General features: G+C 34.9%; 9 protein-coding genes across 11 annotated transcripts; 4 read left to right on the top strand and 5 right to left on the bottom strand.

Annotated features, from left to right (window-relative positions):
• The first annotated feature begins 20 nt into the window (after positions 1-20).
• Positions 21-3,938, top strand: LOC131673986 (dihydrolipoyllysine-residue acetyltransferase component of pyruvate dehydrogenase complex, mitochondrial). Its single transcript, XM_058952397.1, has 7 exons — positions 21-573; positions 1,379-1,533; positions 1,620-2,020; positions 2,111-2,469; positions 2,535-2,834; positions 2,911-3,039; positions 3,113-3,938. Coding segments are annotated over exons 1-7 (1,467 nt in total). The 5' UTR covers positions 21-451; the 3' UTR covers positions 3,114-3,938.
• A 1,504-nt stretch (positions 3,939-5,442) lies between these two features.
• LOC131674016 (histone H3) lies at positions 5,443-5,982 on the bottom strand. Its single transcript, XM_058952446.1, has one exon. The coding sequence runs from the start codon at positions 5,895-5,897 to the stop codon at positions 5,487-5,489; it is 411 nt and encodes a 136-aa protein (XP_058808429.1). The 5' UTR covers positions 5,898-5,982; the 3' UTR covers positions 5,443-5,486.
• A 278-nt stretch (positions 5,983-6,260) lies between these two features.
• Positions 6,261-6,799, top strand: LOC131673990 (histone H4). Its single transcript, XM_058952406.1, has one exon. The coding sequence runs from the start codon at positions 6,286-6,288 to the stop codon at positions 6,595-6,597; it is 312 nt and encodes a 103-aa protein (XP_058808389.1). The 5' UTR covers positions 6,261-6,285; the 3' UTR covers positions 6,598-6,799.
• Positions 6,800-9,006: 2,207 nt separating this feature from the next.
• On the top strand, positions 9,007-9,473 carry LOC131673991 (histone H2B-like). Its single transcript, XM_058952407.1, has one exon. The coding sequence runs from the start codon at positions 9,059-9,061 to the stop codon at positions 9,431-9,433; it is 375 nt and encodes a 124-aa protein (XP_058808390.1). The 5' UTR covers positions 9,007-9,058; the 3' UTR covers positions 9,434-9,473.
• Positions 9,474-9,798: 325 nt separating this feature from the next.
• Positions 9,799-11,703, bottom strand: LOC131674019 (U5 small nuclear ribonucleoprotein 40 kDa protein). Its single transcript, XM_058952448.1, has 5 exons — positions 11,483-11,703; positions 11,136-11,265; positions 10,737-11,050; positions 10,222-10,660; positions 9,799-10,143 (listed from the first exon to the last, which is right to left on the bottom strand). Exons 1-5 carry the CDS (start codon positions 11,594-11,596, stop codon positions 10,085-10,087), a joined length of 1,056 nt encoding a protein of 351 aa, XP_058808431.1. The 5' UTR covers positions 11,597-11,703; the 3' UTR covers positions 9,799-10,084.
• On the top strand, positions 11,172-13,383 carry LOC131674020 (serine/threonine-protein kinase RIO3-like). Of its 3 annotated transcripts, none has more exons than XM_058952452.1 (5): positions 11,172-11,282; positions 12,266-12,404; positions 12,484-12,695; positions 12,768-12,862; positions 12,937-13,383. In XM_058952452.1, the coding sequence occupies exons 2-5, from the start codon at positions 12,313-12,315 to the stop codon at positions 13,237-13,239; spliced, it is 702 nt and encodes a 233-aa protein (XP_058808435.1). In that variant the 5' UTR covers positions 11,172-11,282; positions 12,266-12,312; the 3' UTR covers positions 13,240-13,383. The 3 variants fall into 3 exon arrangements, with proteins under 3 accessions (XP_058808435.1, XP_058808432.1, XP_058808434.1); XM_058952449.1 differs by lacking the exon at positions 11,172-11,282 and adding an exon at positions 11,815-11,854 and having other exon boundaries at positions 12,937-13,243; XM_058952451.1 differs by lacking the exon at positions 11,172-11,282 and adding an exon at positions 11,942-12,049.
• Positions 13,384-13,852: 469 nt separating this feature from the next.
• Positions 13,853-16,830, bottom strand: LOC131674018 (nuclear pore complex protein DDB_G0274915-like). Its single transcript, XM_058952447.1, has 8 exons — positions 16,510-16,830; positions 16,389-16,428; positions 16,061-16,232; positions 15,901-15,987; positions 15,455-15,830; positions 15,082-15,395; positions 14,381-14,960; positions 13,853-14,306 (listed from the first exon to the last, which is right to left on the bottom strand). The coding sequence occupies exons 1-8, from the start codon at positions 16,580-16,582 to the stop codon at positions 13,870-13,872; spliced, it is 2,079 nt and encodes a 692-aa protein (XP_058808430.1). The 5' UTR covers positions 16,583-16,830; the 3' UTR covers positions 13,853-13,869.
• Positions 16,831-17,016: 186 nt separating this feature from the next.
• Positions 17,017-17,978, bottom strand: LOC131674002 (uncharacterized). The gene is made up of 3 exons (XM_058952425.1): positions 17,908-17,978; positions 17,593-17,825; positions 17,017-17,366 (listed from the first exon to the last, which is right to left on the bottom strand). The coding sequence occupies exons 1-3, from the start codon at positions 17,976-17,978 to the stop codon at positions 17,017-17,019; spliced, it is 654 nt and encodes a 217-aa protein (XP_058808408.1).
• A 188-nt stretch (positions 17,979-18,166) lies between these two features.
• LOC131674009 (FAS-associated factor 2) lies at positions 18,167-21,443 on the bottom strand. The gene is made up of 7 exons (XM_058952435.1): positions 21,189-21,443; positions 20,986-21,066; positions 20,449-20,671; positions 20,185-20,371; positions 19,923-20,096; positions 19,422-19,830; positions 18,167-19,348 (listed from the first exon to the last, which is right to left on the bottom strand). The coding sequence occupies exons 1-7, from the start codon at positions 21,249-21,251 to the stop codon at positions 19,184-19,186; spliced, it is 1,302 nt and encodes a 433-aa protein (XP_058808418.1). The 5' UTR covers positions 21,252-21,443; the 3' UTR covers positions 18,167-19,183.
• Positions 21,444-21,454: the final 11 nt, after the last annotated feature.

The raw sequence follows: 21,454 nt of genomic DNA, 5'->3' as shown, positions 1-21,454 counted from the left end.
TACGCACACAGATGTCAAAACATCAAACGTGGAATTATCAAGACTACGCGGCTATGTTATCCCAAGTAAGTGACAACGTCGCCTGATAAAATTCACTTCCTTGATTCAACTGAGCGCACGCGTAGAGTTAGTGAACTGACAGATGAGAGAAAACTAAGCGCAAGCTGCCATTCGGAAAAGTTTACCGCGCTCCTAGTCTACAGTACTCTGGTGAGTTTTGTATTTTCGCGCTGCGGCGCGCCTCAAGTGGCGCGAGAGGCACGTGACCTTGCAGACGACCTTAAATATCTGCTGCTGGTGTTAGAGAGAAGAGCGCGCGCGATCCATCTGAGGAATTTATATTCTCAACGTCGTTCTCGTCGTCGTCGTCGTCGTCGAGAAGGAAAACTCGCGAGAAAGATTTTGATTTGTGCGGTCGAAACCAGTGCGCTTCTCACGAGACAGAAACAACATGTTAAGGACGACGGCGAATTTACGTCACGAGCTTGCGAAAGCAACACTTCGTACCACCGTCCGGAGTAATATCGTAAGGTGTCTTGGCACTCAGTGCCTACACAGGAAGCACCAGCAGAGGTAAACAGCTTGCATGATCCGATTTCTTTTCTTTTAATTTAATGAGAGTTGAGATTTTTTTGAGGGGCTTAAGGGAGATGTGATGTGATGTGACGGTCGAAGTGAGGTTAGAATTATCCGGGTTCGTTTCTTGCACAATTACCATCGTCGTTTCTCTAGTGATTTACTGTTATCACGATGATTTTACTTAATCGACTACTGCGGTACGTCGTATAGAACCGCGAATCGTTACCACGTTGTGGGTGATATGAAGTTGACATTTGACATGTATGTCATAATTTTGGTACAGGAAGTCATTTCAGGTTGCAAATTGTTCAGTCTTTGAATATCATTTTTGACGATTTATTTATATTCTTTTTTCTGTTTTGAATGCTTTGTAATATTCAATTGAAATTTTAATATCGATTTAAATTTTCTTTTCTAACTTATTCCTCTAATTATACGATAATTAGAATAAATGAAATTTGCTCAACATGAATTTATGCTTGCTTAAAATTGTGGCAAAAGTTGGTAGAATATTAGCGTTTCTTATGAGTCAGTATTAGATTGCAAATCAAAATGTTAGTTAAAAATCAAAACAACAAAATTTTCTGAAATGATTAAATACACAAACAAAATTATGTAATAGAGTAACAACCATGAATACTATTTGCTTTATGAATTGAAAACTAGAAAATATTTCTTATGAAGTGTATGCAAAGTACATTTTTATGAGCCAATTTATTTGCTTTCATTGTGTTTTCATTTAAATGTACTTTTATAAAAAATTCGTTGACTTGTTCAATAGATAAATATTCTTTGGTAGGCCATTTCCCCACAAAAGTTCAAGGTTAGCAGTGCAACCATGGCAACAAAAATTAAGATACTATGCAGACTATCCAGATCATATCAGAGTTCCACTGCCAGCTTTATCACCAACTATGGAAACAGGCACCATTATTTCTTGGCAGAAGAAAGAAGGTAATGTTCCAGATGAATAATTTGTATTCAAAAGTTTAAAGAAAAATATAGGATTGACACGCTTATTAATATCAACGAATTCCCAGGTGAGAAGCTAAACGAAGGCGACCTGCTCGCGGAAATTGAGACCGACAAAGCGACTATGGGCTTTGAGACACCAGAGGAAGGTTACTTGGCAAAGATCCTAGTGCCAGCGGGTGAAAAGAACGTGGCAATTGGCCGACTAGTGTGCATAATTGTCACCGACGAAGCAAGTGTAGCTGCCTTCAAGGATTTTAAAGATGACGGTTCATCTGTTGCACCATCACCATCCTCCTCAACACCATCTGCTCCTGCTGCCGCAGCTGCACCACCACCTCCACCACCACCTTCAGCTCCAGTTCCAGCTCCAGCAGCACCTGTGTCATCTTTGTCTACTTCTGGAGAAAGAGTCTTTGCCAGTCCTCTTGCCAGGAGATTGGCTGCTGAACAGGGACTTAGCTTATCGGTAAGATTAATTGTCGATATCATCTTTACTTTGTAGAAAATATTTTTAAATTAAGAAAAAAAATATACATATGTATATATATATTTCCAGGGTCTTAAAGGCAGCGGTTTGTATGCTTCGATCACATCAAAAGATCTCGGTGGAGCATCTATGGCAGTAGCTGGTGCACCAGGTGTAGCTGTAGCTGGTGGACGAGATATTCCTATTTCCAATATCCGCGGAGTCATTGCTAAGCGTCTTCTGGAAAGCAAACAGACGATACCCCATTACTATCTCACCATCGAAGTAAAAATGGACAAAGCCCTGGCAATGAGAGAGCAATTTAACAAAATTTTGGAAAAAGATAAGATAAAGCTCAGTGTCAATGACTTTATTATCAAAGGTATGGCGATGGCCTGCAAAAAAGTGCCAGAGGGTAACAGTGCCTGGTTGGGTGACAAAATTCGACAGTAAGTCTTAAAAGACTTCATTTATCATCTAAATTCAGATTTATAATACTAAATTGTCTTTTTAGGTACGATCATGTAGATGTTAGCGTAGCAGTTAGTACAGAGAGTGGACTTATTACACCTATAGTTTTTGGAGCAGACCTCAAAGGTATCTCTGAGATTAGCAGCGATGTCAAAGCTTTAGCTGCAAAAGCTAGGGAAGGTAAATTACAGCCTCACGAGTTCCAAGGTGGCACTATTACAGTGTCGAATCTTGGCATGTTTGGTATCAAGAACTTCTCGGCGATCATCAACCCACCACAGTCCATCATTCTCGCGATAGGAACGACAGAAACGAGATTGATACCGGCCAATAACGACAGAGGGTAACTACGTTTCTTCAGAATATTTATGTTGGGAAGTATTTTGTTTTTTTTACAAATTTTATTTTATTTCTTTTAGTTTCAATACTGCCCAATACATGTGCGTTACTGCCAGCTGTGATCATCGTACAGTCGATGGAGCAGTTGGAGCTCAATGGCTTACTGCTTTCAAAAATTTAATGGAAAATCCGTCAATGATGCTTCTTTAGTAAGTATTATTGATTTGACTGATCATTTCAATGCAGTACTATATTGTCAATCAGAAATTTCTATGCTTACAGAGTAACCTATTATATAAAGAAGGCTTTAGTGGAGATGCAAAGTACAATTGAAAGTGCATTCGGGAGCGTTTGGTTGAGTACTTCTTCGTCTGTCGCGATTTCATCACAAAAAAATACAATATATAAGAAATTTGTACTGATTGATTCGAAGAAGTGAAAGACACACGCCAGTAAAACTATGAGATTTATTTAAAAGTAAAAGAGAAAGTAAGTGCTGTAATGAATCAATTGGCGACTTTGCTTGGTACTATTGTAAATATACAAATGAATTGGAAAGAAGAAAACCGTTATTAGAATGTACGTAATGAGAATTTACTACATCCTCGATCATTACACCTTAGTTGGCGAATAAAACAGATCGGGCGTACAAGTTACCTGTTTATAGTTGATAAATGTGTATACATATTACAATTATTTAATAAATTATATTGCGTTACGCCTCGAATAATCTTTAAATTTTTATTTTTGTTGATTGTGAAGTTCGTGATATCTTTATTTGTTGTTGATTTGGAAACGATAGTCACTTGACTATTAAAGCATGTCAGCAAATAAAAAATTATATGAAAATAGGATCTTCATCTATGAAATATATCTACAAGAAAAGAACGGAAACTAGGTCAAGTCACAGTTGTTATATGCAACAAAACAGATCCATTTAAACTTAAGATTGGACTCAAGAAAATGGCAATTAGTATCGAAGATTAAGATCTTGCGCATTGATTAATTTATCAGCGGTTCATATAGATCAATAAGTAAAATTGTGACGGTAATCCGAAAGAAGGATTTCAAGCTCTTGACACAGCTACTATATCGTTAGAAAAACTTCCGGAAAAAGATAGTTTATAATTCATTTTTGGTTAGAAACCTCCGGAAAAAGTCAGTTTATAGTTTAGTTGTCCTGAAATACCAAGGGTTTAAATAAAACAAAATCAATTAGTTTATTTAAAAAAGACAATTTCCGAAAAAGTTATCTCGTCAATGGCTTGTACGATTACTTTAGGATTTGATGCAAATCTTAAAAAATATTTAAAGCTTTCTAATATTTCATAAATGTTCGTAGTAACTCTATTTTTCAAAAGTGCTATTTTGCTTTAGCTGTATATTGCGCGATAAGGTTTTGTTGGTATCGAACCATTGCACTCTAACCGCCAAATTGAGATTTTACGATGTGAAATAAAGAAAGGCGACTCCGTTTGAATTTTATGCTAAACTTGGAGACGCTATTATTTATAAATTTCAATATAGTATTTTTCAAAATTAATGAAAAATTAAAAAACTCGAAACCTTTTAATGTTTTGGATAAAATCCATAGGTAATGAGATAAACTCTTGATGAAATAATTGTTTTCGAACCGAGATATTAATTTAAACTTACAGTTTTGTATAATTTAATAAGGTAAGATCGTACGGAAGATAAAATGGTATATTTTATTTTTATTGATTTAAACGTTGATATGAGGAGGCTGATAAATGTTAAACGATGAAAATTATATTCTTTGTTTGCTTGCAAAAATTTTTGTCATATATAAATGACCATTAATCTTTACTTTTCTTAGTCGTAATTTCTAAAATTTCAAAGATACATTACATAAGGTCTAAAATAACACTATTATAAAAAAATATTTAATGTTATACAAGATACTAAGTGTTAGATTGAACAACTTTTTGGAGGTCACATTTCGTTTGTTAGTATTTGTACTATGAAATGAGCAGAAATTTCTTCAATTTTATTTTTTTTATGTTAAATAAATTTTTTTTAAAATGATAAGTTTGCTGAATCCTAACAAAAAATATAAACTCAGAAAAGAAAAATTTGTTCATATTAATTATGTTAAATATTCAGTTATTCTCTCAGAATCATTCATAGCGTTAAATTATTTAATAATGTTATGTTAACAGTGACTTATAGGACGTATATATGTGATTTTATGGCTATTAAAATGTTCTGATGCGATAAATTCTATTGATTGATATTAAGATACGCTTAAATTTTCTCTTGTACATCGTTGATACATTATATTTAATAAAAAGTCAGTCATATATTTGAAAAAATGAAGTGGTTAAAATGACTGTTAAGGTTATTTATTAAAGTATATAATGGTGTGATGGTAAATGTCATTAGCCGCAGTACGCTTGGAGTACAATCCATTAATTTTTTATTATTGCTAGCACATGGTTAGGTTATAGGTACACTGCGAAGGTATAATATGAAGAATGTAAATATGGATTAGGAATAATGAGATGTTATTTTTAATTAATGTTATATTACAAAGTAAAGTAAAATTTAGCAAATTAATAACTTGTTCATCGTTTAAAAAACGTGTTAGCCCTGAAAAGGGCTGATTAATATCGTTGAATAAAAGGGAAATTGTAATTTAAGCACGTTCTCCGCGGATACGTCTGGCAAGTTGGATATCCTTAGGCATGATGGTGACGCGCTTGGCATGGATGGCACAGAGATTAGTGTCTTCAAAAAGACCAACAAGATAAGCCTCACTTGCTTCTTGAAGAGCCATCACAGCTGAGCTCTGGAAGCGAAGATCGGTCTTAAAATCTTGAGCGATTTCACGGACAAGACGCTGGAATGGCAACTTGCGGATAAGCAATTCAGTGCTCTTCTGATAGCGACGTATCTCACGAAGAGCGACGGTTCCAGGCCTATAACGATGTGGCTTCTTCACTCCACCGGTTGCTGGCGCACTCTTACGAGCAGCCTTGGTGGCAAGCTGCTTCCTTGGAGCCTTTCCTCCGGTGGATTTGCGAGCGGTTTGCTTGGTACGTGCCATGGCGATGCGAGTCAAAAACACTTACTACTCGTCGAAAATACTAGACGACTGTGCTGCGCTAGCTACTTTACATTTCTTATATTCATTTTGTCTGATGCTTGTGATTGGTTAGTTTTATGATGGAGGGAGACTCACTTGCATTATTCTATCGCGATTAGATAGATGTAGAGTGGTGGGAGACGTTACTTTATGAAAGCGCGCGAAAATACTTTAACGAGGAGTGAGAACCATGAGTGAGACAAAGACAGCAATTGCTTGTGCTCTGATTGGCTAAAAATTTGTGGAAGGGGGTTACACCTGCGAAGTGAATAAAACTCGAGGTTTCCCTCAGTCAAAATCATTCTTTCGTTGTTTATAGTAACGCAACTTACTTCTATCTCGATTCAAGATGACTGGTCGTGGTAAGGGAGGAAAAGGTTTGGGAAAAGGAGGAGCCAAGCGCCATCGTAAAGTATTACGTGATAACATCCAAGGCATCACAAAACCCGCTATCCGTCGTCTCGCTCGTCGTGGCGGAGTGAAGCGTATCTCCGGCTTAATCTACGAAGAAACCCGTGGTGTCCTCAAGGTTTTCCTTGAAAACGTCATTCGTGATGCCGTCACTTACACCGAGCATGCCAAGAGAAAGACCGTCACCGCCATGGACGTTGTCTACGCTCTGAAGCGCCAGGGCCGTACTCTCTACGGTTTTGGTGGTTAAATGAATCATCCTTCTAAATAAATAAAAAAAAAATAAACAGCCCTTTTCAGGGCTACCAACATTTTTAAACGTTTAATAAACTATTTGTACTAAAGTCAGTTATACAAATACTGTGTTGTAAATATATATTATTTACGTATTAAATAGATAGGTTATCTACTATATGAAATTTTATTACTAATTCAACGATTAGCAGGGAGTTTCACCGCACGAAATCTATCCGATTTAATAATATAATCTATAGTAATCAAAATATTCCATTTACATAATCAAAATGTGTTCATTGTTTAACATAAAATAATTTAATAAAATAATGCTGATAATGTATCATTAGCTTTCAACTCAAAATCTATATGACAAAGTAATTTAAATGAATACTTAATTTTTAAATGAGTGGATGCTGTCATCTGAAATTCTCTCAAGTCTATTTTTCTTAATACTGATCAATTACTTGAATAAAAAAAGCAATATTATCTACTTTGATACAGATAAAAAAGGAATACAAATCTTCACAAACTCTATTCGTTAGAATAACCCAGTAGTAGACTTAGTAATAGTTGACAGTTTTTAGAGCATCTTGCAATTGTGACATAACTATATAACAGATTAATGTTTCATGATGAAGTTACTTGTGCTATCAGATTTATATATCCGGCATAATTAAATAATATGGAAAAAATCATTTTACACAAGAGAAAAGAAAGCAGCTATAGGTTATTTTACAAGTCAGAGAAATGTTAATTAGGTACTGGTGAACATGAATACAACATTAAAAGACATCAACACATCTATCTGCTTGGTCTAATAGTATTATACGGGAGTATACGGGATCAGAGCAATATTATAAATTTTAATTTTATTATGAGCCAGACCAGTGAAGTGAAATTTAATTCTACTACAGGGTTGGGTAATGAATATGTATATTTATTTCGATATATACTATATCTTGTAAATGCATACCCTGGTAAATAAATAAATAAGTGTCCAATACTTAAAAAGACAACCATCATATGTTTCTTAGATAGAATAAAGCTATTCGATTGATAAGGCATCTTGGTTATGTTAATGTTAACATGACTAAATGTATATACATACATACATAGTTATCACCACCAGTAGAAATAGTATAGACCGTATACATAAGAGAATCTTATCCTTTTTCGTTTCATATTCGAATATTCCATAAACATAGGTGGTACTCTGCAGGAAGTTGCTCAGCTGATTCCAAGTTCTTTTATTTAAATTATTGTACTTATAATAATAGATATTTACTATTTCAATCACAAATAAAGAAATTTTTATATCTGGGCATTATTTAGTATAAATACCGTAGGGAATTGAGTAATTATATTAACGCAGTTGTTTTTTATTGAAAATAGAAAAAAAAATATTTAAAGGTTAAATGTGAATGAGGTTATATTAAATTTTATGTAAATAAAGAGGAATTTTAGTTTTAACAAGATACCTCTGATTAACCATGTATCTACAGAATTTCTTTACGCCAAGACGCTAATTACACCAATTTTTAATCATTTTATGTTCTAGGTTTTATAGAATTCCCGTATAAAATGTGTTGTATTGATCTATTTTTTAATTTTCTCTTTGGCAATGTGAAGTTAAATTTTTAATATTGTTATAACCTAATAAATTGGTATTAATAGTCAATAAATCAGTTTTTATTTTATAGAACATAAAGAATTATAATTATATAAAAATGTTGGCTGTCAGAATATTAGATCAAACGTTGTGATTATTTGGTGGCCCTGATAAGGGCCGATTTTGAGATGGTAGGAGTTATAAATGATTTAAGACGAGCTTTTTTCAGTTTTTTTGGGAAGAAGAACAGCCTGAATGTTAGGCAGAACACCACCCTGAGCGATAGTGACTCCAGATAGCAATTTGTTTAATTCTTCGTCGTTACGGATGGCAAGTTGTAAATGGCGCGGGATGATTCTAGTTTTTTTGTTGTCACGAGCGGCGTTACCAGCCAACTCCAAAACTTCAGCGGCCAAATATTCCATAACAGCAGCCAGATATACTGGGGCACCAGCTCCTACACGTTCGGCATAGTTGCCTTTACGAAGGAGACGATGGATTCGTCCAACAGGAAATTGAAGTCCAGCCCTGGTTGAACGAGTCTTTGACTTTCCCTTAACTTTTCCTCCACCTTTACCTCTTCCAGACATGTCGATTAGTTTAGCAGGTAATTTCTCTTAGAACGAATGAACGTACTATACAGTACTGTGCTGAATCAGTGCAGCTCTGCCCTTATATACATTTTTGTAGACTACCAGCGCACAAACAGCTGCGCATTTCTTACTTGTGGTGGGAGAATCGGTCTGTCATTGGTGCGCTGGACTTATGCTGAACTATATAAAACAATTTCGTTGGCTATGGCACCTCATTGGATTCTTAGTCGTCCTTTGTATATCACATATACATATCTTCTAAAAGTATCATCATGCCTCCTAAGACAAGTGGAAAGGCCGTTAAAAAATCAGGGAAAGCTCAGAAAAACATCACCAAGGGTGATAAGAAAAAACGCGGAAAGAAGAGGAGGGAAAGTTACGCTATTTACATCTACAAGGTTCTCAAGCAAGTTCATCCTGACACTGGTGTGTCTAGTAAGGCAATGAGCATTATGAACAGTTTTGTTAACGATATTTTCGAGCGCATTGCTGCCGAAGCTTCACGTCTGGCTCACTACAATAAGAGATCGACCATTACCTCTCGGGAAATCCAAACCGCCGTCAGGCTCCTTCTTCCTGGTGAACTTGCTAAACACGCTGTCTCTGAAGGAACAAAAGCTGTTACTAAATACACTAGTTCCAAGTAAATTTCCTATCCCAAAAATTTCAAATCGGTCCTTTTCAGGACCACCAGTTTTGTCAAACGTAACAAATTCAAGTTCTACATGGTTTTCATCAATTTTATACTTTCTCTAATATTATTCCCTATACAAAATTTGATTCAAACAGTTTTAGTAATTTATGAATTAAATTTTCTTAATTGGCATATTTTTATTTTCATCAAAAAATTTGTAAATAAAAAAAATGACTGTAAGATAATACTTCACAGACTTAAACTACATTGACATAATATTGATAAAAAGTAAAGAAGCATACATTGATTCAAAATTAAATATATAACTGTATAATTGTTTGTACTCTAGTTTTGTAAACTGCAAAACATTATTGGCATACAGAAAGTAGATTTATAAATCTATAAATCATTGTTTCCAAAACCAGGATAAAATATTTCTTATTGAAATGATATTTAAGATTAGGAATTTTTCCCCACAGGAACTTCGTTCTCATCTATACATATTTTCTCAATTATTTTATACACTTGAAAACATAAATGCTTATTCTTCAATTTCTATATCTTTTTTTTATGTGAAATGAATTTACAATTTACTTATGGCAAAATTCTTATTCAAAACTATTTTACAACATATAAATTTAATTTTCTTAAAACATTAAGATATTTATATTTGAGCTTCAATTTCACCCATATAGATCTGTTTGTCACTTGAACCAGAGCACACTAAAAGCAAAAGAAAAAAGATGATTTTAGATATATAATAAAATATTATTGGCAATATAAAAGATGAAATATATTTACCGATTGGTTCCTTGGGGTGAAAATCAACATCATTTACAGATCCATTATGTCCAGGGAGTTTATAAATAATACGTCGACTTGTTGTATCCCAAATGTAATGGAATCTATCTGAAGAACCAGCAGAGACCTTAGTTCCATCCAATGACCATGCACACCTCAGAAGATTTTGTTCAAAATTATGCTGGTGCCCAGAGAACACCTTTAAGCACCTTTCATAAGGAGCAAATGGTCTGATATCCCATATTCTCAGTGCATTGTCCATTCCATTTGAAAGTATATAAGAACCATCTGGACTTAAAGCTAAACCAGTAACTGTATCAGTATGACCTCTCATTCTATGCAAGATTGCATTTTTTCTCAAATCCCAAATTTTTACATCGTTGTCTATTCCGCCACTAATAACTTGTTCAGCTGTATCATTGAATGTCACAGCTGTTACCTAGGAATATAATCATATTTCAGTATTTTCTAGTTTTTAAACTAAATTTAATTTACAAATTAGAATTAAACTATACCTGATATGTATTATTTAAAGTGATGCATTGACCTTTTTTTCTTGGGTCCCAAACACGAATTGTGCTATCATCACTTCCAGAACAAAGTTGAGTTACTCCGCGTCTTGTTCCATTAACAGAATTGACAAAAGAACTATGACCCTTAAGCTTTTTAACTCTTGCTCCAGTTTCAATGTCCCAAATACCAAGTGTCTTGTCCGTGGCAGCTGTATAAATGTGGTTCCCATCAACGCTGAATTGTAACTCTCTTATTGCTCCACTATGACCCGACATAACAGAAATATTCTCACATTCTCCATAAACATTCCATAAAACTGAAAATTAATACATTTCAAAAGATAATGAAACAGAATGTATGTTTAGAAATTTTTTAAAAAGTATTTTAAACTAAAAACTCACAGATTTGTCTATCAAACCCAGCAGATGCTAAATATTGACCATCTGGATGAAATTTCACACCAAAAACTTCTCCTTGATGTCCTTCTAAGAGCATGATAGGAGCAAATAGCGATGACGTCCTTGGTGGCCCCTAAGAAGTTTCAAATGGTAAACAAGAACATAGTTATTGCAAAATTCTTAATCTTATCTCATATTTTAAAAAATCCAAGAAAAATTACGAAAGCAAAACTCCAAAATTTGACTTCAGATTTTAAATATTGAGATTTATAATAGTTTTCCAATACAATAACGTTAAACTATTTAAATTATTGAAAAATCAGAGTAGAAAAATTGTAGGTTATACTTACACTTTGGACCACAGCTTTTTCTCTACTGCTAAAAACAACTTCATTTTTTGTTTTCTTTGAAGCAGGAACTAACGATAAAATATCGTCACCTTTTCTTTTATCAGCTATAGGCATTTCTATTAATATATAATAACAATGAAATGCTACTTAAACGCTAAGTGTTTGAGTTTACAGTACACAGTACACACTAACACGTAGCTTAATTACGACGGCGTCCTAGTCGGCAGTTACCGCTCACGACCGCGTGCCCTTCATGACACTTCTTTTACCCTCTATTCCCAGATATATTTGTATTGCCTACTCGATCGGTAATACAGTGTAAATAATCTTACAAGTTCTGAAAAAAATGTAAAAATTAAATGAAAATTTCAAGTAAGAACAACAATTTACTAAGAAAATAAAGAAATACAGTTTTGATTAAATTTACAAATATTATACACTTGAAAAATAAATGTCATGCACGTCAGCTGATGCGCATGTGTAGAAAAAAAGGAGATGAAGAAAGAGGGAATCAAAGAATCAAAGAATTGATAAAATAGCGTCAAGTCAACGGTGGATCGTATATTTGTTAAGATTTGTTATTCTTGTTTCGTATACTACACTGTAGATATTCAGAACAGTAATTAAGTTATTCTAGTCTTTTTTAGAGATTAGTAAAGTATTTTTTACGGTCATACTATTTAACTCTAAAATCCGTTGCTGCCTGTTACCATTTTTTATAAATTTTACATACTTAACCATATTGTTAAGAAACCTAAACTAAGAGAATTTTTATTATCTCAGTCGTATTTTTACAAAGCAATCAAAGTGTTCAAGAGACAATATTAATAATGTCGGCGTGGGCAAAAATACAGGCAAATGAAGAGCCTATCAGTTTTGATCAAATTAGATCAGAGCAGTTGGCTCAAAGTTTGCAAGAAAAGTATGACATTTTTTTGCTTATGAATTTGACCTACTGGTCATTGCATCAAATTCTTACATAATCTATTTTTGTTGCTCAGAGAAGTGAAAAAGCATCTTGATTCTGTTGTTAAAAAACACCCAGAAATTCCAGAGCAAACAGTCTCTGATTTACAGGAGTCTCCAAAACTATTTGAAATTGACCAGACAGAAAGCGATGAAATGATTGCACAATTATTACAAACAGAAATGAATCAGGAGCATGACCTCATGCTCAAGCGTACTGAAAAGAAATTCAATCGTAATTCAAAAGGTTGAGAAAGTTAAACTTTTATTATTATCCAATATGAAAATTCAACAATAAATTCAAATTTATAACTTTTAGTTAACATTTCATACTTGAATTACCGAGCCGGAATTGGTGAGCCTGAGGAACCTAAGAAAGATGACGATGAAGAAAGAGATTTTGATAGATTTGTTGTAAGTACAAAATACTCTCTTTATAAATTAACAACCAATTATTTATATTAATCAATCTAAAATGATTTTTAAAGAGTATTGAGAAAGAGTTTGCTTCAATACCTCGTTGTGGCTATAAGAAAATTAGGGAGGGTGAAGGATCTCAAATTCTTACAAAACACGATGTATTGATGAACTCCCGAATAAATGCATGTCGTGTACTTGAGTTTCCTCCGGGAATTCAGACAGGCGACACTGGTGGATTCGATGTGAAATTGAATAACAAAGTATTTAACTCTCTAAGGCAACACAGCTATGCACATTGCTCCAGAGAGAGGGCCAAGGCTCATTCAAAGCCACAGCCTAAAAGCCAAGCGCCATCAAAAGATACAGAGTAAAGACTATGTATCTATACTGTTGAAAAATTGAAAGAGATTTTTAAAAATAATTCATGTCAAAAAAGACAACAAATTTAAAAATGCATAGCTCATGATAATAACAGTAAAATTTTACTATTCAAAAAACAATAAAATAGTTTATTAACAAAAATCATTCGTCTTTATTCATGTATATAAAATTACATTTTATTTTAATCACAATCATCGTTTGTATCTTTATATATAGTAAGTTTACATGACTGCATTCAATTATAGGAAACTCCGCGAAATAATTTAAGAGAATCATTGTATACTGTCATGAGGACTTGTAAAATAAATTCGCATTCAATCCTCCATACATATAGTAGTAAATTTTATGATAATCATTGTTAAAGTTTGAATATTCATTCAAAATCGTAAAGATTTCCTTCCTTTGCGTAATGTCTTGTAATTTTTTCACATTAGCTACAATATCACGTATCAAGTTATATGAAAAGTTCATTAATAATTAAAAATATTTTACTACATATATTCCAATGTTGTTTGGATAAAAATATGCGTGAAATATTGCAAAACAAATTAAGATATCACCTTAATAGTATCGATTTCATTTCGTAGAATACTGTACCGATCTAATCAACTTTTAACCAGTCACGCAAGTTCCTTGCTCGGAGCGTTGAGTGGAATCTGCCCTAAGACAAACTTGTTCAGTTTATAAGCTGCCTTCTCGTCATCAGTCAAACTTTCATGTGGCGTATAAGCCGTTTCGTCAATTTTCACGTTCACAGACACGCCAAAAGCATTACTGCTACTTGCTTGAGTGTATCCAAATGGACAAGATTGTGTAGACGAGATTGTGCCGAACGGGGAACTTATACTTTTCGCTAAAAATGGATTGTCACTTTGTTGCGTAGTAGTGACTGTTCCGAAGACATTGGTACTGGTTTGTGTACCAAAGGTAGATCCAGCAAATGGTGCCTGAACAGGTGACGTGACAGTCGGAGTTTCAAACACATTCGGGGTACTATTAATTGTCGTAGTCGGTCGACCACCAAAACCAATAGAAGTTGCTCCGAATATTGAATTTGCTACGCGAAAAATCAAATAGCATTAATCTTCTACGTAAATTAGCTGAGAAAACCATAATAAAAATAATATCTACCAGTGGTAGCTCCAAAAGGTCCACCAGCTGCTGTAGACGTTGCAACTCCGAAAGGCGAAGTATTTTGAGCAACAGCAGAAGTTACTCCAAAAGGCGACGCATTTGGAGTAACAACTGTAGACGTTGTTGCTCCAAAAGGCGAGGCATTTGGAGTTATAGTTGTAGACGTTGCTACTCCAAACGGTGAACCATTTGGAGTAACTGTCGTCGACGTTGCTGATCCAAAAGACAAGGCATTCGGAGTCACTGTTGTCGATATTGCTGCTCCAAAAGGTGAAGTATTTGGAGTAACTGCTGTAGTTACTGCTGCACCAAAAGGTGAAGCATTTGGAGCAACTACTGTACTTGCTGCTGCACCAAAAGGTGATGCATTTGGAGCAACAGCTGCAGATGCTGTTGTTCCAAAAGGCGACGCATTTGCTAGTGCACCAAACGCATTCGTATTTGGACTTTGAGCAAGAGATTCAAAACTCGATGTTCCTGCATTTACGCTTCCGAAAATGTTAGTTGCTGTAGGAGTGGCAGTTGCCTGACCAAACATCGACTGTCCTCCGAATACCGAGCTACTAGCAGTATTCTGCTAAAATTAAATTATATCAAAAAATATATATAAATATTCATATCTTATTTTTGACAGCTAGACGAAATTTCAAAAGCTTTTAATAATAATATGATTCATATAAAAACTATTTCCATTATACCTGTGCTCCAAATGCGGTTGTTCCACCGAAGATAGGTCCTCCACCAAAAGCCGTTGTAGCTGTTGTTGACTGACCAAATATGTTAGTCCCTGATTGAGTATTTGATGAAGCAGCTTGAGCTCCAAATACGGAGTTCGTTGTAGCGGAAGCTCCGCCAAATACATTACTACTATTTGCGGTTGCTCCACCAAAAACAGATGTCTGACCAGTTTGAGTTTTGAATAATGGATTACTTGCTTGACTGTTAGCTCCAAAAGCTGAAGGTTGTCCAAAGGCTGTTTGATTTGTGGCTGGTGCACCAAAAATCGAAGTACCTGAGAATTTTATAATTTTTAGTAATCTATTGATGTTCTGCATAAAAATAAATTAATACCTTGAGATGGTAGGCTTCCAAAAGTAGATGTCTGTACAGAGCCAAAGGGTGTAGGTGCAGGTTTGTTAGCACCACCAAATATGGAATTACCAGTTGTAGAATTCCCACTAAATACGGATGTACTTCCAAAAGAAGCTTTTCCTCCAAACACATTTGTAGATGGAGCAGTGGCTGGTTTACCAAAAATGGAAGCTGCTGGTTGAGATGAATTAAAGGTACTTGTGCTTCCAAAAAGATTATTACTTGTTGCTCTAAATGTAGTTTTTTGACCAAATACATTGGAACTTTGACTAGTGTTTGAAGTGCTAAGCTGTGATGCCCCAAATGCAAAATTTCCTTTATTAGCAGTATCAGATCCTGAGTTATGAATTTCTTCCTGTCAAATTATTAAACTATCAAAGCTAGTTCATTAGAGATTGAAAGTCTAATTATATTGGCAAGGTTACCAGTATTTGATAAATAGCAGGCGTTGGATTTTTCAATGCATCACGCTTCGCCTTCATTTGCTCACACATTTGTTGAAATTGAGAATTCTGAAAGAATTTCATAACATCAGTAAAACATTTAAATATAATTCAATCTCAAATTTAATTATAAACAATTTACCACTTGATCCACAGTTCCAGTTTTTTGTGCTTGATACATTTCCCATCTGACCTCTTCGGGAGAAACGTCATCCATGCCAGGAATACATTTTTTTTCTTTGAATGGTCCATAACAAGAAAGCAACCATTGTCCACCTCTCTCAGCTTGAAGCACTTCTTCCGCGACCAGTAAACTAATTGAAATAATGAATATTAATTAATGGTTGCTGAATATTTTGAAATTACTGTGTCTATTCTGTAAATATTGATTTGAAATCCAATCCCTAATTATCAATAATAAAATTTTTCTAAATCATCTAATACTGTAATGATAAATAAAAAACACTCACGCAATATTTTTATCATCGTTAAAAGTTTTACTCCTGTTGCCTAAAAATCATAAACAAATAACATAACCTACATACACTTCTACATACACAAAAGCTACGGTTTCGTCGTAAAAAAACTCACCAAAACTATGATCGAACTTGCAATACTGTCCATAACGGCAAGTGCCTTGTTGAAAATACTTGCACAGTACCATTTTTATTAATAACAACAAGATAAAAGTTACTTTTTATGATGCGAGAGAATATGTTGACAATATGTAGAGATTTTTTTGAGTCTTCTGCTATCTCTATTTATAATCTTGTCGGCCCACGCGCATTTGCGTTTGTTTGTTGTTCAGTGTTCATTAGTTTATTTATTTTACATCTATGGCATGTCTATATTGCACATACTGTCACAACAAAATAAAAAGCGAGGGTTTAAAGTTCAGTGAAAATTGTAATAATAGCATCGATAGGCTGTTTGTTAATCGTCAGTTAGAGGCGTGGGTGAGGCTGAGTTCAAATTATATAGTAATAAAATAGAATGCGCGCACATATTTGAAATTCACACCTCGGTTACATTTTAATGAGTTTTCATCAATTTATTTACACTTTATTTTACAGCGCGTACGATATTCTCATTAGAATTTCATTTTTGATGAGGCACGTACTCCATGGGCGCATCCCCGAAGTACATTTTCACTTTGGGCTTGTCGATGTTATTTTCATCCTCGGTGACAGCCTCGAGAGTAACAGTGTTGTTGGACGGTGTACTCGACAGATCGGTATCTTCGGCCCTGGCGCTTTGTTCGTGCATCAGAGTTTCGCGTAAGAGAATCTGATAGAGTTGTGCACCGTTTATTCTTCCGGAGTTAGCGACCGACGAGAGCCGTCTTAAGGAGGCGTTTATCGCGGATAACACGCTGTCGCGACTTCTTGAGGGTTGAGCTTGAGCTTCGAGTGTACTAAGGTTGGGAATGGCATTCGCTCCTTCTACGACTAAAAAATATTTACACAATGATGAAAACTATAATAGAATTAAAAGGAATAAATAACTAACATAACTCGACCTAAGAACTTTTTCGTAAACGATAATGTGTTTATCAAGCTATGATTTATAAATTTTTACTGCACGTTAGTCGACCTCTTTGATTTGAACGCGTCACGCTCGAATGTAACGTGGAAAGTGAAGCAACGTTAAAAACTATTACGAATTACACATTACCGCGTTCATCGCCGAGTTTGATGTTTTGTATTTCTTCGATCGGCTCTTCCAACGCGCTTGCATTTTCATATTCTGGAACCTCCACTTGTGTCAACGAAATTTCGATAACATTCACTATATCGTTGGCGCCATCATTGTTTTCTTGAAAGCCAAATAAATTGTATTTTTGTAGTTGTCGGCGTACAGTCGATGAGGACCACACGCAAAAGTTCTGCAGATGCAGATATTCATTCCTGTTTTTATTTATTTAAAAAATAATTTTTTTTGAAAGCTAATTAGTTCCGTTCGCAATTATAATAAAAATGTGGGACTTACGCAGGTTGCAAATGAACAATTCCAAAAATAGTTACGAGCGCAAGCACAAGGCCCAAAAAGTAAAAAAACATTTTCTTGAATTTTTCTTACTTCTTGAAATAACGTGTTGCGCCGCAAATTTTTGACACATGAATCTGACGTCTGCAGATGACAGATGAGCGTCATTGCAAACCATTTTCAAGCAATACAAAAACAAAAGTTTATGAAGGTTTGAGCGTGAAATGAATGTGAGTATACTTTTGTTTTTTGTAATCAAAGAACAGTTTTTTATTCCACGAATCGTGGTACCATAGTAATTGGTTGAACTTTACAAATGTCCCAATGATTAAAGATTTATTAAAATTTCTTGTCTCAGTCTCCTCGCGTACTGGACGATAATAACTATTAAGCATTTTCTTTCTTTATTTCATTCGAAATAATAACATTTTAATTTCTTCGTTATGATTACAACCACTTAGTCGACAAGACTAGAAGTACCACAGGATTCACTATTTAACCACGCTCTCTCACTATGGTCTCCCGTATAAAATTCACATTTTGGATAATATCCAAAGAGACTATAAAAAGAATACTTATTAGGGATTCCCATCTGAATCAATTTCCAACAATTGACATCCAGTTTCGAAAATTCGAAAGAAAATTGGTAAATGGCTTTCGCGTGCGGTAAAACGTAATAATAAAAATATGGTGCGACACTAGTCAAGAAATCAAGAAGTACTTATATACTAACCAGGCTGACGAAATGCATATACAACGATTTCAAAATTTTAAACTTCCTATTTCATGACGCGAAGAAATGAGAGAATAATTTTAAAAATGAGAAACTTGTTTCACGTATTGATGATAAAAAATAAGCGTTGCTTTCGTTTCGTTATTTTTGTGTCAAAAATACTTATTGTTTGAATTATCATTGACATCGATTACAAAAAGATTGTTTTAAATAAGATATTTATAAATACGTTTTTTACTTATTCGACACACAAAAGTAAATAAAGAAAGAATAATGAAAAATGCAAAAATTGTAGAACACATCATTTGGCGTCATAAAAGAAAACATTAAAGTTTTACAAACGAGCAGGAAACGAAAAAGTTTTTTACGCGCACATTATATCATTAAACAAATTTATCTCAACTTTGTACTCTGCGCAAAGTACAAGAATGTATCAAATATATAATATATATTATTCATTTTTTTGTTTTGTTTTATAATTGTCTCTCAATTATTTATCGTCCCTTTACGGAATGATACGTGGTCTCTTGAATTGAAAATATTAATTTAATCGTCTAAGTCGTTGACGTGAAGAACTTCTCTGTGGGTTAGTCCAGCTTTCAATAAGGTAAGAATATCAATACTCGGATATAAAATCCTTCTTGGATAACTCGTCGTTATTTCAAACTTTGCCGGTGAATCTGGCTGACTGAAGATCCAAAAATATACGTCCTGGAATAATCATAAGTTCAAATTCAAGTGTATAAATTATCTAAAACTTCAAAAATGCAAAAGGTCAGCGTACTTGAATAGTATGACTCATCAAAAATCGTCGTTTAACAGTCCTCTCGCCTAATTTAATTTGCAGGTGACACGCGTTTGGATCTGTAGGTGCGGGCTCATTCGGGACTTTTCCTATAGACAATTCTTTCTCCAACTTGATGCGCTCCAATTCACGTTCTTGAGCATTGTGCAATTCTTTTTCACGCGCCTCTTCTTCCTCACGAGCACGTCGCTCTTCCGCACGTTTGCGATCTTTCTCTTGATCGGCGCGCAACGACTCCTCATAGGCAAGATCTTGCTGCTGCCTCAGTGATTGTGTAAGGCTGCGCTCAGCACGCTCCAGGCGTGCCTGGATCAGGTTGATCTCATTGTGATCGATTATCGTTCGCAGTCGCAACGTCAGTTCCCCTGGCGACGGGGTGCCCTCCATTCTGATTTAATTATTAACACATTTATTATGCGTAGAAATTATAATTGATAGAAAAAAACGTTAGGATTTATTTTAAAAATAATTGTAGCTTACCGTCCCACTATTGTCATTTTATTATCCTTTAAAACAATAACCGCCAAAAACGGATAAGTACCGGCTCGGAGCGCTTCCGCTACTTTATAGCCTTCGCCTGACTTAACATTGCACGCCCAGAAGAGGGTGTGAGTATTTACAAATCGTACTAATTCAGAGTTTCCAAGAGTATTTCTAAAAGATTAAAGCAACCAATGTTCAATGAGAATTGAAAGCTTTTCCAATTAAAAATATAAATTTAACATTAATCAGCATGCATTACCTGCACCATTGGTCAATCTCTTGGTTTTCATCTTTGTGAAGGTACACCAGAAGGAATCTTAACTCTTGTTTTGCATCTGAGAGCGCTTGACTATAGGAGCCCTGATAAAAGACAGGGTGACTTGTCCCGCACTGTTCCTCGTATGCTCGTATAAAATTCATTACATCTTGAACAGGATCCAAAGACACTATAAAAAAATACTTATTAAGGATCTCCATTTAAATTAATTGCCAATGAATGATATTTATTGAAAGTTTTACTTACCAGGCCTAACATTTCTCCTAAATATTGCAAAAATAAGTTGTAAAATACTGGTGAAAACGTTATAACAGAGAGACATTATGTAAGAGAAAAATCCACCGCTTCCTGAGCTGCCCGCTGGACTAAAATAAATTCTAGAACTAGTATCGTCAACAACTTGTGGAGGTCTGATTCTTGCATCTTGCGCATACATTGATGGTCTGCCTTCGTCAAGGTTAAGTTGTTCCTGTACAAAAATATAAATAATAAAAATACACAGCTCAAATGTTTATTAGAAACAACGAAGTTCTTTAGAACCCTGAACATATTGCACCAAAATTCATAATGATTGTTACATAAACTGCTAAATATTTATTAAAATTGAGAAAGTATAAGACTTATTTGTAATGACTAGAAAAAGAACATTTAATTCGGGCGATTAATGAATTTGCGTCATTTTAGCAGTAAGGGGAAATGATGAAACACGCATGTTTCGGAAATGACTCTAGTTTCAGAAATCGTGACCTAAAGCGTTAGAGGCATAAATATGAATATTCATACCTGCACAGCCACCTCCAAATTCCAGTTGTGTCGTTGCAAAACATCTCTGCAAACGGACAGATCTACAATTCCTGTGAGATCCTGAAAAGTAAGAAAAATAAATACACGTTCTATGTGAAAACAACATGCAACTGGCAGAAGAGCTGACGTTGCTTACGAGAAAGAACAAAGAAAGACAGAACTACACACGAAACGAAGCTCACCTGGAACTGAAGGACCTTTTCAATTTGGTCGCCAATGAGATCACCAAGCTCGAATTCTGCCATCGTCGCTAAATAGACAGACTTTGACCTCTCACTCACACTCACACTCTCACGTGCAATATCTGTCTATCAAGGAAATCGCAGCTGCATTTGGACGCTGTCCTCGGCGTCGTTTCACGCACTGTACACGAGTTTTCTTCCTCAATTGTCGTCGATCCGACTCTAAACGTAGACACCCTAACACCATCAACAGCTGCACTGCACTC

Source organism: Phymastichus coffea, unplaced genomic scaffold, assembly GCF_024137745.1.
Source record: "Phymastichus coffea isolate CEN01 unplaced genomic scaffold, Cenicafe_Pcof_1.1 PCOF00208, whole genome shotgun sequence".
NCBI lineage: Eukaryota > Metazoa > Arthropoda > Insecta > Hymenoptera > Eulophidae > Phymastichus > Phymastichus coffea.
This window is presented reverse-complemented; position numbering and strand designations above follow the sequence as displayed.

Excerpts from the sequence above, each read along its gene's own strand:
- LOC131673986 (XM_058952397.1), top strand. The coding sequence starts at position 452 with ATGTTAAGGACGACGGCGAATTTACGTCACGAGCTTGCGAAAGCAACA. Across the intron at positions 1,534-1,619 it reads TTCTTGGCAGAAGAAAGAAG|GTGAGAAGCTAAACGAAGGC; the intron begins GTAATGTTCCAG and ends ACGAATTCCCAG. Across the intron at positions 2,021-2,110 it reads AACAGGGACTTAGCTTATCG|GGTCTTAAAGGCAGCGGTTT; the intron begins GTAAGATTAATT and ends ATATATTTCCAG.
- LOC131674016 (XM_058952446.1), bottom strand. The coding sequence starts at position 5,897 with ATGGCACGTACCAAGCAAACCGCTCGCAAATCCACCGGAGGAAAGGCT.
- LOC131673990 (XM_058952406.1), top strand. The coding sequence starts at position 6,286 with ATGACTGGTCGTGGTAAGGGAGGAAAAGGTTTGGGAAAAGGAGGAGCC.
- LOC131673991 (XM_058952407.1), top strand. The coding sequence starts at position 9,059 with ATGCCTCCTAAGACAAGTGGAAAGGCCGTTAAAAAATCAGGGAAAGCT.
- LOC131674019 (XM_058952448.1), bottom strand. The coding sequence starts at position 11,596 with ATGCCTATAGCTGATAAAAGAAAAGGTGACGATATTTTATCGTTAGTT. Across the intron at positions 11,266-11,482 it reads AAAAAGCTGTGGTCCAAAGT|GGGCCACCAAGGACGTCATC; the intron begins GTAAGTATAACC and ends GAAACTTCTTAG. Across the intron at positions 10,144-10,221 it reads TCACCCCAAGGAACCAATCG|TGTGCTCTGGTTCAAGTGAC; the intron begins GTAAATATATTT and ends TTTTGCTTTTAG.
- LOC131674020 (XM_058952449.1), top strand. Across the intron at positions 12,696-12,767 it reads ATTCAATCGTAATTCAAAAG|TTAACATTTCATACTTGAAT; the intron begins GTTGAGAAAGTT and ends TATAACTTTTAG. Across the intron at positions 12,863-12,936 it reads GAGATTTTGATAGATTTGTT|AGTATTGAGAAAGAGTTTGC; the intron begins GTAAGTACAAAA and ends TGATTTTTAAAG.
- LOC131674018 (XM_058952447.1), bottom strand. The coding sequence starts at position 16,582 with ATGGTACTGTGCAAGTATTTTCAACAAGGCACTTGCCGTTATGGACAG. Across the intron at positions 15,831-15,900 it reads CTGCTATTTATCAAATACTG|GAAGAAATTCATAACTCAGG; the intron begins GTAACCTTGCCA and ends ATAATTTGACAG. Across the intron at positions 14,961-15,081 it reads CAACCGCATTTGGAGCACAG|CAGAATACTGCTAGTAGCTC; the intron begins GTATAATGGAAA and ends ATTTAATTTTAG.
- LOC131674002 (XM_058952425.1), bottom strand. The coding sequence starts at position 17,978 with ATGTTTTTTTACTTTTTGGGCCTTGTGCTTGCGCTCGTAACTATTTTT. Across the intron at positions 17,826-17,907 it reads ATTGTTCATTTGCAACCTGC|GAATGAATATCTGCATCTGC; the intron begins GTAAGTCCCACA and ends AAATAAAAACAG. Across the intron at positions 17,367-17,592 it reads CAAACTCGGCGATGAACGCG|TCGTAGAAGGAGCGAATGCC; the intron begins GTAATGTGTAAT and ends AATATTTTTTAG.
- LOC131674009 (XM_058952435.1), bottom strand. The coding sequence starts at position 21,251 with ATGGCAGAATTCGAGCTTGGTGATCTCATTGGCGACCAAATTGAAAAG. Across the intron at positions 21,067-21,188 it reads AAAAGGTCCTTCAGTTCCAG|GATCTCACAGGAATTGTAGA; the intron begins GTGAGCTTCGTT and ends CTTACTTTTCAG. Across the intron at positions 20,097-20,184 it reads GAGATTGACCAATGGTGCAG|AAATACTCTTGGAAACTCTG; the intron begins GTAATGCATGCT and ends TTAATCTTTTAG.